Raw genomic sequence first — 15,917 nt, 5'->3', positions numbered from 1 at the left:
CTGATTTGACATTGCAACCCATGCAGGGATAGGGCACTAAAGCTGTCACTGCACAGAATGGACAGCTAATGGTGTTGGTGCGTTTAAGATTTTAGTTCGTTGACTAGCCTGTCCAGGGCCTAGAAGCTGTCTGGGCTGGCTACCTATTAGCTTCAAGGGCCCAAATACCTGTGGCCATAGAACCTCAATACTTAATTTGCAAAGTGAACAAACATGCTCAAAGTGAAATCTTTTGGAGGCTAACCAGGTCTGGAACTTTCAGACTTGCCTGAGGAAATACTGTTTTGTCCTCCCCCGAGCACACTCAGCGCCAGGGGCTCTCGCTTCTCGTACCCCAGACGCAGAGCCCACCCGTCTTGCCCCCGCCCACCCGGGAGCCGGAGCCCCCTAACTGCCACGAGCGTCCTCCCCCCCCACCCCACGCCCCGCCCCGCCGGGAGCTCCCCTAACGCCTACCGCACCCGCGCCCGGGAGTCCTCCCCATCGACCCCCGCCTCAGCCTTCCTCCCGCCACACGCAGCAGCCGTTAGCCCTCCCCTCCCGTCTCGGCCCCGGGGGTGGGGCCCGCCCGTCCCGTCCCGTCCCGTCCTCCCCACCCCCGCAGCCAGTCGTCCTCTCCTCTGGCCCCCAAGGCCGGCCCCACCCGACCAGCAGGAAGCCCTCCGCTCAGGCCCCCCCCACGCTTAGCCATTAGCCCCACCCTCTGCACCCCGACTCCAGAACGCCCCCCACCAGCCACCCCGGAAGCCAGCGGTCCTCCCCTCTGACCCGCTCACTGGGGGACCCTTCCCTCAGCCCCCCTTCAGCCCGCTACCCTCCGCCGCCGCTCCCCCACTCCCAACCGAGCAGCCCGTAGCCCTCCCCCGACCTCCACTCCTTCCCGGGGCCCCCGGTACCTGCGGAGTCCAGCCCCCGGCAAAGCCCCCGCCTGTCTCCTGACTCGCTCTGACTCTGTGGATGGCTCCGGAGTCCCGCTCACGAGGGGCTGAAGAGCTCGTCTCAGCAGAGCAGCCAGGAACTGTGCCGCCGACTGTCCCAGGCACTCTGTGCGAACGCCACGTGGGCTTCCGGGTGCTCCCGGAAGCCCCAGGAAGATGAGGGAGAAAGTTCTAGACGTCTCTTTACCGAGAAACTGGTTGGATCAGAAGAGCACGTGAGGAGGCGCTCTGCTACCGAAGCAGCAGTAGCCATGCGCACTGAGGGCCTGAGGTCCCAAGGCTTGGCGCCTCCGGAAGCAAAAGACACGCCCATTGGCCTTCCACCAATAGGAAGGCCTCCTGCGAGGCTGCGGAGTTTGGGGAGCGAACTTGGCGATGCAGAGCCCATTGTGGCAAGTACGTCCATTTGTCTTTACAGGTGGTTTTCTACTGTGATTGATAATGTCATAAACCTATTCTTATTTCTTTGGTTTGTTTTGAATTTTATTTTATGTATTTTTTTATACAGCAGGTTCTTATGAGTTACCCATTTTATACATATTAGTGTACATATGTCAATCCCAATCTCCCAATTCATCACACCCCCCCGCCCGCCCCCACCATTTTCTCACCTTGGTGCCCATATGTTTGTGCTCTACATCTGTGTCTCTATTTCTGCCCTGCAAAGCGGTTCATCTGTACCACTTATCTAGGTTCCACATATGTGCATTAATACACGATATTTGTTTCTCTCTTTCTGACTTCCTTCACTCTGTATGACAGTCTCTAGATCCATCCACATCTCTACAAATGACCCAATTTCGTTCCTTTGTACGGCTGAGTAATAAATAATAGTAATAAAGCTCTTCTTTATATGGACTGGTTTCTTGTCTAGTTGTATCAACTAGCCATCTTCTCACATGGCACAAGAGGATGAGGCAGCCGTCTGGGGCCTCTTTTATAAGGGAGGTAATCTCATTCATGAGGGCTCCCCCCTCATGGGCTAATCACTTCCCAGGGCCCCACCTCCAAATGCCATCCCTTTGGGGGTTAGAATTTAACAGGTGAATGAGGGGGAGAGGTTTACAAATATTCAGTCCATAGCAGTGTCTGTCCAACTATTGTTGCTCCTATGTTCCCTTTTTCCTGCTGAGATAATCAAGGTTTTCATTTACATTTTAACTTCTCTACTGCCTTTTTAGGCAATTATCAGTTTTTGCTAAAACTTTACAATTCACCTATGAAATGGAAAAAAGCGCTCACCATCTCTGGGTCTGCAAAGTGCCTACCTTACCCTCTCCCTGGAGAGGTGTCCCATGGGTGCTGAGCAGGAATCGGACTCTGGACCCCCGCCCTCACCCGCAGCAGCCCTTTCCCTCCATTGCCCACAGCAGAGGCCAGACTCAGATGAAACGTTCAGGGAAATTTACTAAGAGAAACATTGACTGAAACCATTGAACAGAGGGCATGATAACACAGAGAGGAACGTGTAACAGCCACCAGAGTCCGGGGGTCACGGCCCCCCCCCAGGGTCCTCAAAAAGGTGCCTCCGCTACACCCCACCCGGCGGCCCTCCATCCCCCCACTGCCTCCCTTCCTGAGGGCCCTGCGGGTGGTGTCTCGCCAGGAAGGTGGGTGCCGGCAATGCCCGCTCCCCCAGGTCAGCCACTCCCCCTCTGGCCCACATGCTCGGGGCCTGGCCCTGCCCTATGGCTGGAACAGGAAAGTCCCACAGCAGGGTACCCACCACTGAGCGGACGACGGGGTGTCCCGAGGAACAACGTGGTGGCCTTCAGTTGTACTGCTAATTACTTTCACATTTCCAAGTAAACTCCTATTCCAATGCCATGTTATCTTGTTCACCATCACAAAATAATATGGGAATCTTACAATTTGTTTTACACAATTGCAAAACTCTTGTCATTGAACTGAATTAGTGCAAATACATGTGTGATTAATGTCATTTGCAAACTTAGATACTGAAGCTTATTAAGCCTTCTCTTAAATGGAACAATATTTGAAAAATTCCTAAAGAAAAGACAGATGATATTCCATGTCATCTTACACAAGAGGAACCCAAAGATGCTACACACCATGTTCCCCCCACTCGCAGGGGCCCTCACTACTTGGAAACTCGACCGCTCTCTCTTCATACTCAGAGTGAAGGACCAGCCTCACTTGCTACCAGTGAACTTGGGCCTGGAAGGAGCCTGGCTGCTGCTCTGGCTCAGGCTCCCTCACACCAAACACCTGACCTCCTGAGGACCCCGACCCAGAGGTCAGGAAACATCTCATCTGCTGACCGCGCTCTGGCGCCTCCAAGGCCCCCGTGGAAGGGCAAAGGATCCCTCCCTGTGTCGGGGTCTAACGTCCTCAGTCCTTCCTTCCTCGCGTGCAGGCTGGACTCTGGGCAGGACCTGGGATTGTCCCGTCTGCCAGTGTGAGTCCCTGCTCCTTATACCAGGTCTCCAGTCTCTCCGAGACCCTGACGTCAGGACGTCAGGACAGGCCTACCGTGCTCATCCCACCCCGGGGCCTCCCACGGCCACCTGCAAGGGCGGTGATCTGGTGGGTCCCTTTTGTCCTCCCTCAGGGTCCCCTCAGTCCTGCCTAAGGGCCCTAACCTTAGTCCACCAGGGACCTGAAATTTTACCCTCTGTGCTCATGAGACCCCGTCCCTTATCCCAGGTCCCCAGCTTCTCTGAGACCCGGAAGTCAGGAAGTGCTGATGTGCTCATCCCGTCCTATGACCTCAAGGGGCCAACTCTGTTCTGGGGTCCACGTTTTCCTCAGTCCTCCCTCAGGCCCCTCACCTTGACTCCACGCAGGACCTGGGATTCTAGCCATAGCACACCTGAGAGCGGACGCTTATACCTGTTCCGAAGCCTCTCTGAGACCTGGATACGTAAGTGAGGACTCGCTGCCAAGTGCTCATTCTGCCCCAGGGCCTCCCAGGGCTGAAGGCAGGGAAGGGTATAAGGGTGAGGGTCTGACAGAGACTGTGGAGCGGGTATAAGGGGCGGGGTCTCAGGCGGGCACAGGAGAGAATCCAGGTCCTGCGCAGAGTCAAGGTGAGGGTCCTGAGGGAGGACTGAGGGGAGCCTGGACCCCAGAACAGAGTTGGCCCTGGGAGGCCATAGGGCGGGATGAGCACGTGCAGCACTTCCTGACATCCGGGTCTCAGAGACCCTGGGGAGGGGAGTACGGGGCAGGGTCTCAGAGAGGCTGGGGAGGGGGTATAAGGGGCGGGTCCCAGGCGGGCACAGGAGAGAATCCAGGTCCTGTGTGGAGCCAAGGTGAGAGCCCTAAGGGAGGACTGAGGGGAGCCTGAACCCCAGAACAGAGTTGGCCCTGGGAGGCCATAGGGCGGGATGAACAAGTGCGGCACTTCCAGACATCCGGGTTTTAGAGACGCTGGGGAGGGCGTATAAGGGTCAGGGTGTCTGGTGGGCACAGAAGAGAATCCCACGTCTTGCGTTGAGTCAAGGTGAGCGCCCTGAGGGAGGACTGAGGGGAGCCTGGACCCCAGAACACAGTTGGCCCTGGGAGGCCATAGGGCGGGATGAGCACGTGCAGCACTTCCTGACATCCGGGTCTCAGAGACGCTGCGGAGGGGGGGCACGGTGCGGGGTCTCAGAGAGGCTGGGGTGGCGGTATAAGGGTCGGGGTGTCTGCTGAGCACGGAAGAGAATCCCAGGTCCTGCGTGGAGACAAGGTGAGCACCCTGAAGGAGGACTGAGGGGAACCTGGACCCCAGAACAGAGTTGGCCCTGGGAGGCCATAGGGCGGGATGAGCACGTGCAGCACTTCCTGACATCCGGGTCTCAGAGACGCTGGGGAGGGGAGTACGGGGCGGGGTCTCAGAGAGGCTAGGGAGGGGGTATAAGGGTTGGGGTGTCTGGTGGGCACGGGAGAGAATCCCAGGTCCTCCGTGGAGTCAAGGTGAGGGCCCTGAGGGAGGACTGAGGAGAGCCCGGACCGCAGAACAGAGTCGGCCCTGGGAGGCCATAGGGCGGGATGAGCATGTGCAGCACTTCCTGACATCCGGGTCTCAGAGACGCTGGGGAGGGGAGTACGGGGCGGGGTCTCAGAGAGGCTAGGGAGGGGGTATAAGGGTCGGGGTGTCTGGTGGGCACGGGAGAGAATCCCAGGTCCTCCGTGGAGTCAAGGTGAGGGCCCTGAGGGAAGACTGAGGAGAGCCCGGACCGCAGAACAGAGTTGGCCCTGGGAGGCCATAGGGCGGAATGAGCACGTGCAGCACTTCCTGACATCCGGGTCTCAGAGACGCTGGGGAGGGGAGTACTGGGCGGGGTCTCAGAGAGGCTAGGGAGGGGTTATAAGGGTCGGGGTGTCTGGTGAGCAAGGTAGAGAATCCCAGGTTCTCCATGGAGTCAAGGTGAGGGCCCTGAGGGAAGACTTAACAGAGCCTGGACCGCAGAACAGAGTTGGTCCTGGGAGGCCATAGGGCGGGATGAGCACGTGCAGCACTTCCTGACATCCGGGTCTCAGAGACGCTGCGGATGGGGAGCACGGGGCGGGGCCTCAGAGAGGCTGGGAGGCAGTATAAGGGTCGGGGTGTCTCGTGGGCACGGGAGAGAATTCCAGCTCTTTCGTTGAGTCAAGGTGAGTGCCCTGAGGGAGGACTGAGGGGAGCCTGGAGCCCAGAACAGAGTTGGCCCTGGGAGGCCATAGGGCGGGATGAGCACGTGCAGCACTTCCTGACATCCGGGTCTCAGAGACGCTGCGGAGGGGGAGTACGGGGCGGGGTCTCAGAGAGGCTAGGGAGGGGTTATAAGGGTCGGGGTGTCTGGTGAGCAAGGTAGAGAATCCCAGGTTCTCCATGGAGTCAAGGTGAGGGCCCTGAGGGAAGACTGAGGAGAGCCCGGACCGCAGAACAGAGTTGGCCCTGGGAGGCCATAGGGCGGAATGAGCACGTGCAGCACTTCCTGACATCCGGGTCTCAGAGACGCTGGGGAGGGGAGTACTGGGCGGGGTCTCAGAGAGGCTAGGGAGGGGTTATAAGGGTCGGGGTGTCTGGTGAGCAAGGTAGAGAATCCCAGGTTCTCCATGGAGTCAAGGTGAGGGCCCTGAGGGAAGACTTAACAGAGCCTGGACCGCAGAACAGAGTTGGTCCTGGGAGGCCATAGGGCGGGATGAGCACGTGCAGCACTTCCTGACATCCGGGTCTCAGAGACGCTGCGGATGGGGAGCACGGGGCGGGGCCTCAGAGAGGCTGGGAGGCAGTATAAGGGTCGGGGTGTCTCGTGGGCACGGGAGAGAATTCCAGCTCTTTCGTTGAGTCAAGGTGAGTGCCCTGAGGGAGGACTGAGGGGAGCCTGGAGCCCAGAACAGAGTTGGCCCTGGGAGGCCATAGGGCGGGATGAGCACGTGCAGCACTTCCTGACATCCGGGTCTCAGAGACGCTGCGGAGGGGGAGTACGGGGCGGGGTCTCAGAGAGGCTGGGGAGGCAGTATAAGGGTCGGGGTGTCTCCTGGGCACGGGAGAGAATCCCAGGTCCTTCGTTGAGTCAAGGTGAGGGCCCTGAGGGAGGACTGAGGGGAGCCTGGACCCCAGAACAGAGTTGGTCCTGGGAGGCCATAGGGCAGAATGAGCACGTGCAGCACTTCCTGACATCCGGGTCTCAGAGACGCTGGGGAGGGGAGTACGGGGCGGGGTCTCAGAGAAGCTAGGGAGGGGGTATAAGGGGCGGGGTGTCTGGTGGGCACGGGAGAGAATCCCAGGTCCTCCGTGGAGACAAGGTGAGTGCCCTGTGGGAGGACTGAGGAGATCCTGGACCCTAGAACTGAGTTGGCCCTGGGAGGCCATAGGGCGGGATGAGCATGTGCAGCACTTCCTGACATCCGGGTCTCAGAGACGCTGGGGAGGGGGAGCACGGGGCGGGGTCTCAGAGAGGCAGGGGAGGGGGTATAAGGGTCGGGGTGTCTGGTAGGCACGGGAGAGAATCCCAGGTCCTCCGTGGAGTCAAGGTGAGGGCCCTAAGGGAGGACTGAGGGGAGCCTGGACCCCAGAACAGAGTTGGCCCTGGGAAGCCATAGGGCAGAATGAGCACGTGCAGCACTTCCTGACATCCGGGTCTCAGAGACGCTGCGGAGGGGGAGCACGGGGCGGGGTCTCAGAGAGGCTGGGAAGGGGGTATAAGGGGCGGGATCCTAGGCGGGCACAGGAGAGAATCCCAGGTCTTATGTAGAGTCAGGGTGAGAGCCCTGAGTGTGGACTGAGGGGAACCTGGATCCCAGGACCGAGTTGGCCCTTCCAGCCATAGGGCGGGATGAACAGGTGCAGCACTTCCTGACATCCGGGTCTCAGACACCCTGGAGAGGGGGAGCACGGGGCGGCGTCTCTGAGAGGCTGCAGAGGGGGTATAAGGGGCGGGGTGTCTGGTGGGCACTGCGGAGAATCCCAGGTCCTGTGTGGAGTCAAGGTGAGGGCCCTGAGGGAGCACTGAGGGCAGCCTGCAACCCAGAACTGAGTTGGCCCTGGGAGGCCAACACGTGCAGCACTTCCTGACATCCGGGTGTCAGAGAAGCTGGGGACCTGGGATAAGGGGTGGAGTCGCATGAGGGCAGAGGGTAAAATGTCAGGTCCCTGGTGGACTAAGGTTAGGGCCCTTAGGCAGGACTGAGGGGACCCTGAGGGAGGACAAAAGGGACCCACCAGATCACCGCCCTTGCAGGTGGCCGTGGGAGGCCCCGGGGTGGGATGAGCACGGTAGGCCTGTCCTGACGTCCTGACGTCACGGTCTCGGAGAGACTGGAGACCTGGTATAAGGAGCAGGGACTCACACTGGCAGACGGGACAATCCCAGGTCCTGCCCAGAGTCTAGCCTGCACGCGAGGAAGGAAGGACTGAGGACGTTAGACCCCGACACAGGGAGGGATCCTTTGCCCTTCCGCGGGGGCCTTGGAGGCGCCAGAGCGCGGTCAGCAGATGAGATGTTTCCTGACCTCTGGGTCGGGGTCCTCAGGAGGTCAGGTGTTTGGTGTGAGGGGTGAGCCTTCAGGTCCAGAGGGTGGACTACCAGGACCCCGAGGGAGGACTGAGCAGACCCCCAGCCCTGGAACAGGGGCCTCAACAGAAACCTGCCCCTGTGGTCAGTGCTGGGAGGCCAGGCAGGATGTGAGGAGGAGGTGAGGACCCAGCATCTCCCCTTCCTAGGACCCTCGGGAGGCCCTGGGCAGGTGCAGCCACCTGTGGGGCCCCCTCACTGCTTTCTGTTCAGATTCGGGGTCCTGTTCTGAGTTTCCCCTCCGGCCTGCCAAGGGGAGGGTCCAGGCCCTTAAGGGGAACAGTGAGCACGACGAGCGAGCCCCGAGGGAACCACCCACCCCAGAACTCAGAACTGGGGGGACCTCACAGAGTCCGGCCCAATCCTCCTACCAGCACCGAGGCCCACAGTGTACACAAGAGGTGCGCCCTCCATTCCTCTTACAGGGGCTCCAGGAACCGGGAGGCGAAGGCCCAGGTCTGAGGACCGTGTCCTCAGGGCACAGAGCAGAGAAGGCCCAGGCAGCGCCAGGAGCCAAGGGGAGGTGCGTGCCCTGAGTGTGTACCCAGCGGCTCCCCCTCCCAGAACAGAGGGGACCCCACAACACCCAAGTCACCCCACCGCCCTGTCAGCCCCAGAACCTGGGGCCGTGCTGGCTGCACCCTGAGGAGCCCCCTCACTTCCTTCTTCAGGTTGGCAGGGGACAGGCCACCCGGGAGGAGCGCCCCTGTGAGGCCCGAGGGCAGCCCTTGAGACGAGACCTGTAAGTGGCCTTTGTCAGGGCTGCCCAGGGTGCCTTTCTCCGCCGAGGCCGCTCACACCCCCTCTCTTCCCCAGGTATGAGGTTCACGCCTGTCACCCGTGCCCACACTCCCGTGGGCGGCTCGACCCCAGTGATCAGGCCCCCGGTCGAGATGAGTGAGCTCCGCCAGCCTGAGGCCGACCTTGAGGCCCCAGTCCCGGCCCAGGGTCCGGTGGAGGCGCCGCTGTTGGGGGCTGCGGGGGAGGAGGCCGCATCCCCCTCGTCCTCCGCCTCCCCTGGTGCCCCTTCCCTCTCCGCCTATGCCGAGCCCTTGTCCCGCGAAGCACTTGTTGCGCTGATGGCTGACCTGGTGGGGTTCCTGCTCGTCAAGTTTCGTACCGGGGAGCCGACCTCCGAGGCGGAGATGCTGAGTACGGTCCTCCGGGAGCATCGGGACCACTTCCCCGTGGTCTTCCGCCTCGTTTGCGAGTGCCTGTATCTGGTGTTTGGCGTGGACGTGGAGGAGGTGGACCCCCGCGAGCGCACCTACGTCCTGGTCCCCACCCTGGGCCTCACCTGGGATGCAGTGCTGAGCGACTGGCAGTGCACGCCCGAGGCCGGTCTCCCTTTGCTGGTCCTGACCATGGTCACCCTGTTCGGTGACCACGTCCCTGAGGAGGAGGTGTGGGGAATGCTAGACACCCTGGGGTTTTGTGGCGGGAGGGAGCTGCTCACCGAAGTGTGGGTGCAGACGGGTTACCTGAAGTACCGGCAGGTGCCCCACAGCGACCCTGCCCGCTACGAGTTCCTGTGGGGTCCCCGGGCCTACGCGGAGACCAGCAAGTGGCAGGTCCTGCAGCATCTGCTCAGGATCAATAGCATGGATCCCAGGTTCTTCCCATCCGTGTCTGCAGGGAGTGTGAGCGATGAGGAAGAGGGAGCCTGAGCCAGTGCAGCAGCCAGTCCCACGTCCAGCAGCTTCTCCCGTGGGGCAGGAAGGGGGGCTGCTCCTTCACTCTGAGTTTGAAGAGGGAGCGGTCAGCCTTCTAAGCAGTGAGAGCCGGGCGAGTTGGGGGAAGCCGGTGTGCAGCATTTTGGGTTCCTGTTGTGTATGTTGACATGGACTTCCATGTCTGTTTTCTTTAGGAATTTTTCAAATGTTGGTTCTTTGAATAGAAGACTAAACAAGCTTCAGTGTCTAACTTTGTGTATGACGTTAATCCCACAGGTATTTGCACTAATTCAGTTCAAGAACAAGAGTTTTGCTGTTTTGTAAGAGAGGTTGGGAAATCTCCCAGTTCGTTTTGTGACCGTGTACAAGATAACAGGGAATTGGAATCAGAACTGCTCTGGAAATGTGGAAGTCCTTAGCAGTGATATAGATGGGGGAAGAAATAGAAAATAAGAGCCATTGTTGTTCCAATTCTTGCTTCCCTGTCTTGTCTGTCATTCTGTAAATAAAACGAACTATCTCTGTTGAGTTGGATTTGCACGGGTATTTTAAGAAAGTAGGAGAAGTTTCATCTGCGTCAATAAGCCCCCTGCCCACCGGCTTGTTTATTCCGCAGACCTCCACGGAGCCTCTGCTCTCCGGAAGGGCCTGTGTTAGTAGCGGGAACGCTAGGAAAAGCAGGACACACCCACACCTAGAGTGATGGTCTAGGAGCCACTGTCACATGAGGAAGGTGGTGAGACGTCCCCTAAGTCCCACAGAATAAGACAACATGGGACGAGGCGGTGGGGCTCCAGGAGCGAGCCCTGGAGTGTTAAGTGCCCCGAGCCAGGGCACTTCGGGCCTTTGGGAAGTGGGGGTTCCTTCTGTGGGAGGTGATGGTGATGAAGCTGGGTGGTGGCAGCAGCCAGACATGCAGAGGGTGTGTCTTGGGTTGCAGGGGAAAGTCTGAAATGGGACATTGCTGTGAGATGTCCTTCTGGGTCGTGGATAAAGCCGAGAGAAATCTCGCCCTGGGGCAGGAAGGAAGGGGTGCTGGCTCTTGTTGCATTGCAGTGGGCCACAGTGAAGAGGTAGGTGTTTCATAGCCGCCATCTGCAAGGATTTCCAGAGAAATGAGGGTCTTGCTCTTTGAAGCCCTGCTCGGTATTCCCGGGGCTGGCCCTCCTCTCCCTGCCCTGGGAGAGCATATTACCAACTGTATGGAAACGACCATTTTAGTCACCTGGAGTTTACTTTGGCCACTTGTGAGCAAGGTCTAGATTTCAGTGGGATGAAATGAATGAAAATAGGGGGTTTGAAAGAAGAGAGGCTGCCGAAGTGGAAAGGAGTCGCCGTGCGACTGGAATCCTGGGAGCTTTGCGTGAGCTGCACCCAGCTGGGGAAATCACCACCCTTCCCTCCATGCCGACAGACACACACACACACATCCAAATTGAATAATATATCCTCCAGGAGTAAAACACACAGAACAGCAATTTTGACTGGTTTTCTATTCCGTTTCCTATGGAGCTGCAAATTCTCTGAGATGTCATGAAAAGAAAGCAATTTCCAGAGGGGAGAAGGACAGAGTCTGGGATCAGAATAATACTAGAAATAAGTCCTAGCCACTAAGAGGCAACGTCCGCCAGTGTTCCCGCGTTCAGGCAGGTGCAGAAATATGGCGGCATCAGAGACCCACAGGTTTGGGCTGTGACCTGGCATCGAAAGGAAGGGGCAACTCCTGGGCCTAATGGGATTGGGAGGTCACTGCAGTGGGAGGTGCAGACGGCGCCGGGGGCTAAAGAGGCAGCCCTCCCTGCTGAGCGCCGTACGACAACGTGAACATTACGTGGGATCCTGGATTTGAAGCACCTGCCATATAGCAGGTGGGCACTTGGAAAAGGTGGAGAATTTCAGGGCCAATGGAACCTGCTCAGACACTCCTGCCGGAAAAGAAGGGGATTTTGTCATCACAAATGGTAAGCACTCCCGGGGGAAAGCAGGGATTCCTAGTGCCCGTTCGTGCAGTGAACTGACTGATGGGGGGCAGTGCTAGCCCAGGGACGGCCGTGGCAGGCAGCGCAGCAGCGGCCGGGACACGCCAAGAGCGCCCCAGGGACATTCAGGGAGACACTTTTCAGGGGGGCAGCAGCGCCCTCCCCAGTAGACTCTGGACGAGCACACACCACCCCGGCACACAGCCAGTCCTGACCAGGGCGGCGCAGGGCACACGGGAGCTGCTGCCCATCAGCGGGAAGCTCTGACGTTCTCTACGTGCGCTGAGCCTGCCCCCTGAGGGGCTGGTGTGAGTTGTCTCAGCCGTGGCCCTGTTTCCCGAGAAGCCCCCATTCCCCAGCCCCAGCTAAAGTCTGCTCTGAGCTCCAGCCTCCTTGGCAAAGGGCTGACCTCCTGCCTGGCTCTCGCCTACCCTCCTCTGTGGCAAATATCGCCGGCTGCTGCTTTAGGGGCCTTTGTGAGCAAGTGCGGGGGCCCAGGCCTGGGCCTGTGCCTGTCCGTGGTCCCTGAGCTGGGGCTGGGCACAGGGATAGGGCTGGGTTGGTGGCGGGATGCAGGGTGTGAAGCCAAGTGACATTCACAAGACAGCAGCAGGGTGTAAAGCCACGTGTGAGCAAGCATCCAGGAGGAGGGGCATCCGCAGGGCCCTGAAGGGCACAGACACTCACGCCCCGTGGGGATGCGGAGAGTCCTCCAGCCCGGCGGTCCCCGTGCTTTGAATGCAGGCCTGCCGCCTGCCTGACAGCCAGTGTGCCCGGGGAAGTGAGCCTGCAGGAGAACGTGGGGCCACCACGCCGCTGGGACAGAAGGGAGCAGAGTGGGCAGTGGAAGGAGAGAGCAGGGCCCAAGCCTGAGCATAGGAGCCGCCTTCAGAGGGCCGTGCCTCGGACCCCCACGTCCGGGACCCTTCTCCATCCTCACGCCCTCAGTCCTAGACCCTCACCCTCCTCCCTGGCCCTCGTGTCCCTTTCACGAGAGATGGTGACCTGATGGGGCTGGGGAGGCCACGTGGGCAGAATCCAGTGTCAGGCTCTCATGGGCACTAACGCCTGGCTTCCCTGTGTTTTCTCCATTATGTGGCCTGAGGCGTCAGGTAGTAGGACCCCGTGGAGGACAGCTGAATCCCCCTTGACTGTTGGGGAGACAGGTCAGGCCAGTGCGGGGATGGGTCTTTGCACGCATATGATGCTTAGCTTGAATAAGAGTCCTTCTAGTGACAAGCTGATCAAATCATGGAGACTCCCTACGCCTCGATTTCTCCATCTGTAAAATGGGCCTCCTAACAGTACCAGGCAAAAGCATTGGTGAGGGTTTCCCCATGATGTGACCTGCTTGTAAAAAGCCTGTGCAAATGAAGTGGTCGGTGGCTGTAGCTCTTGTTACTGAGTGTGTAAGAAGGATGCGCCCTCCCCCATGTTGTGAGGATTCCCGACCAGTGCACGTCTTGGGATCCCCGCGTACGTGGATTAGCGCAGTTTTTCTTTTCTCGTGAACATTTGTTGTCAGAATGCTTGGGCTCGCCTTCCTCGTCTTCTCGCTTGTCCCCGTTCAAGATGAGGCGGTTGATCTGAGGTGTCGCCTCCATTGGAACACGGGTGTTTGCAGCTTTAGGTCCCAAGTGCCTCTTTGGCCGCGTGCCATAAGTCCTGGGGCCTTTGGTATGTGTTTTCTTCATTTCAAAGTATTTTCTAGTTTCCCTTGTGATGTCTTGTACGTTCCCTGGGCTATTGTTATGGACTGAACTGCGTCCCCCCAAAATTTGCATGTTGAAGCCCCAATCCCCTAGAACCTCAGAATGTCACTGTGACTGGAGTTAGTGGTTCTTAGGTTGAAATGAGGCCATTAGGATGAGGTCTAATCCAAGATGGCTGGTGCCCTTGAGGGAAGAGCGGATCAGCACACGCAAGGAGAGAAGGCAGGGGCTGGGGGTGCGTGCACAGAGGGTGACCACGTGAGGGGCGGTAAGAGCACGGCCACCTGCGACCAAGGAGACCGGCCGCAGTACAAGCCACCCCTGCTGGACCCTCCCTCTCGGCCTCCTGGTCGGAACCACCGTGAGAATCTGTGTCTGCTGTTTCAGCCCCTCATCCTGTGCTGTGGGATTTGGCATCGTCCCAGACTAATGCGGTTATTTGGGGACGCACGGCTCAATTTCCCTCTCTTTGCAGATTTCCCACATTTCCTTCTGTTATTGAGGTCTAATTTCACTCTATTTTGGCCAGAGGACATACTTTGTATGATTTCAGCCCTTTTGTTTGTATCCCCTTAAGTTTACTGAGGGATGCTGTGTGGCCTGACGCGTGGAGTACCCTGGAGAACGTTCTAGGTACGCTTGACGAGCACGTGTCTACTCTGTTCTTGGGGCTAATAGTCTACACATGTCATGAGACCTAGTCTTTGTACAGTGCTGTTCAAATCTGTGATTCCCTTACTGCGGTGCTGTCTGGTCGCTGTACCCATAATGAAAGCAGGCTGTGTTAGTCTGCTTAGAGCTGCCATAGCAAAGTCCCACAGAGGAGGTGGCTAAAACTACAGAAATGTACTGGGTGCCAGTCCTGGTGGCTAGAAGTCCAACCTCAACTGGCTGCAAAGTGCAGTCTCAGGTGAGGGAAGGCGTCTCTTCCTGGCTCGCAGACAGCTGGTTTTCTCTTGGTCCCTCACTTGGCTGCTTCTCTGAACAGGTTGTGGGGGAGAAGGGAGGCAGGGAGAGAGAGTTGGGGGGGAGAGAAATGGAGGGAGAGAGAGGGTGGGAGGGTGGAAGAGAGGCTGAGGGAGGGAGAGAGAGAAAGGGAGGGGGGCGAGGGAGGGAAAGAGAGAGGGGGAGGAAGGTAGGGGGAGAGAGAGAGAGAGAGAGGGAGGATGGGAGGGAGGAAGAGAGGGCGAGGGAGGGAGAGAGGGAGGGAGATCTTTGGTGTCTCTTCCTCTTTTCCAAAGGACACCGCTCTTGTCGGACTGGGGTCCCACCCTTGTGACCTCATTTAACCTTACTGACTTCCCCAAGGGTGCTATCTCCAAATACATGTACCTTGGGATTAGCACTGCAACAGGTGGACTTAATGGTTGGGGTGGGAGCTGGGGGATCCATTTGAATCCATCACAGGGGGGACCGAAGTCTCCCACTTCTACTGTAGACCGGTTTCTTCCGTCCCCTCTGTCCATTTTTGCATCGTTCACTTGGGGCGCTGCTGTTGGGCTGCTCAAGAGACCCCCCTGACGTGCACTAGCTGTTGCATTGTGACAGACGGGAGCGGCAGATGGGACCACCCCTCACCCGGGCAGACCCGGGGCTCCTCTGGCTGCTGGTGCTTGGATCATTCCTGGTACCTTGGGTCTACTTCCCCTCCTCCCCCAACCCACCTATTTTTTCTTTTCTGTGTTTCTGGCCACCCCACAAGGCTTGGGGGATCTTAGATCCCCGACCAGGGATTGAACCCGGGCCACCGCAGTGAAAGCATGGAGTCCTAACCCCTGGAACTCCAGGCAATTCCCGCTCCCCGCCCCCTCCTTAGCAGTGTTTAGGAGGGGATGTCGCCCTATCGCTGTGACAGCCACAGAGTCCTGGCCAGGTCCCCCGGCCCATCCCCCACACGTGGAGGCAGCAACTGTGAGCTGGGGGTGCGCCCTGGCCTTCAGTGCTCTGTACACACCACTGGGCGCTGACCACAAGGACTCGCGGTATAAGCGCGACACCCCAGCGCCCAGAGGGTGGTGGAGCATGGCGCCCTTGAAGTGTTTAGCTCGAAAGGCAAGGAAAAGAGAACCAGGAAAATGTCTCCAGACGCAGGACCTACAGTGAAAAGCAAACCTCAATCCTGCTGTCCAGACACCAGAGAGCACCCCCAAACTGAACACCCGCAGGCCCCTGCCAGGGACCGTCACCTCCACACCTGTGCGTCTCAGGACAGTAAGGGCTCTTTTCAGGCCTCTGACCAGGGGAGGCCTGAGCTCTTCTCATCTGTCAAATCGAGACCCTGCTGGACACGATGCCCCCGCAACTGTGAAGCCGCGGGTGCCAGGGCCTTCCTTGTGCTTGTCCAGCCCTTCAAGGGTCTTTCTAGTGGGTGGACACAGGGCGTCTGAGGGGCTTCACTGGCTAGCTGCTAGGTGCCCGCACTGTGCCGGGGGTGGGCTGTCACCTGTCATCGTTTCCTGCTGAGGGGACTCAACTGCTCAGCCACGCCCAGGACGGAGGCGCCAAACATGTGTTGGGTGGAACATCGCTCTCATGTCCCCGTGCTCTTTACTGCCCTGCAAGGTTCTGGCCGCGTTACCACCTCCGTGTGTCTGCAGGGTCTGCCTGG

At 58.8% G+C, this 15,917-nt stretch overlaps 1 protein-coding gene across 1 annotated transcript; it reads left to right on the top strand.

Moving 5' to 3' along the window:
• The first annotated feature begins 8,838 nt into the window (after nucleotides 1-8,838).
• LOC137217508 (melanoma-associated antigen 10-like) lies at nucleotides 8,839-9,840 on the top strand. Its single transcript, XM_067724439.1, has one exon. The coding sequence runs from the start codon at nucleotides 8,839-8,841 to the stop codon at nucleotides 9,610-9,612; it is 774 nt and encodes a 257-aa protein (XP_067580540.1). The 3' UTR covers nucleotides 9,613-9,840.
• The last annotated feature ends 6,077 nt before the right edge of the window (nucleotides 9,841-15,917 follow it).

The sequence above is a fragment of the Pseudorca crassidens genome, chromosome X (assembly GCF_039906515.1).
Source record: "Pseudorca crassidens isolate mPseCra1 chromosome X, mPseCra1.hap1, whole genome shotgun sequence".
NCBI classification, from domain to species: Eukaryota; Metazoa; Chordata; class Mammalia; order Artiodactyla; family Delphinidae; genus Pseudorca; species Pseudorca crassidens.
The sequence above is the reverse complement of the archived record's forward strand: the minus strand, read 5'-3'. Positions and strand labels throughout refer to the sequence as shown.

What these genes read in the sequence shown, in the direction of transcription:
- LOC137217508 (XM_067724439.1), top strand. Translation starts at nt 8,839, where the DNA reads ATGAGTGAGCTCCGCCAGCCTGAGGCCGACCTTGAGGCCCCAGTCCCG.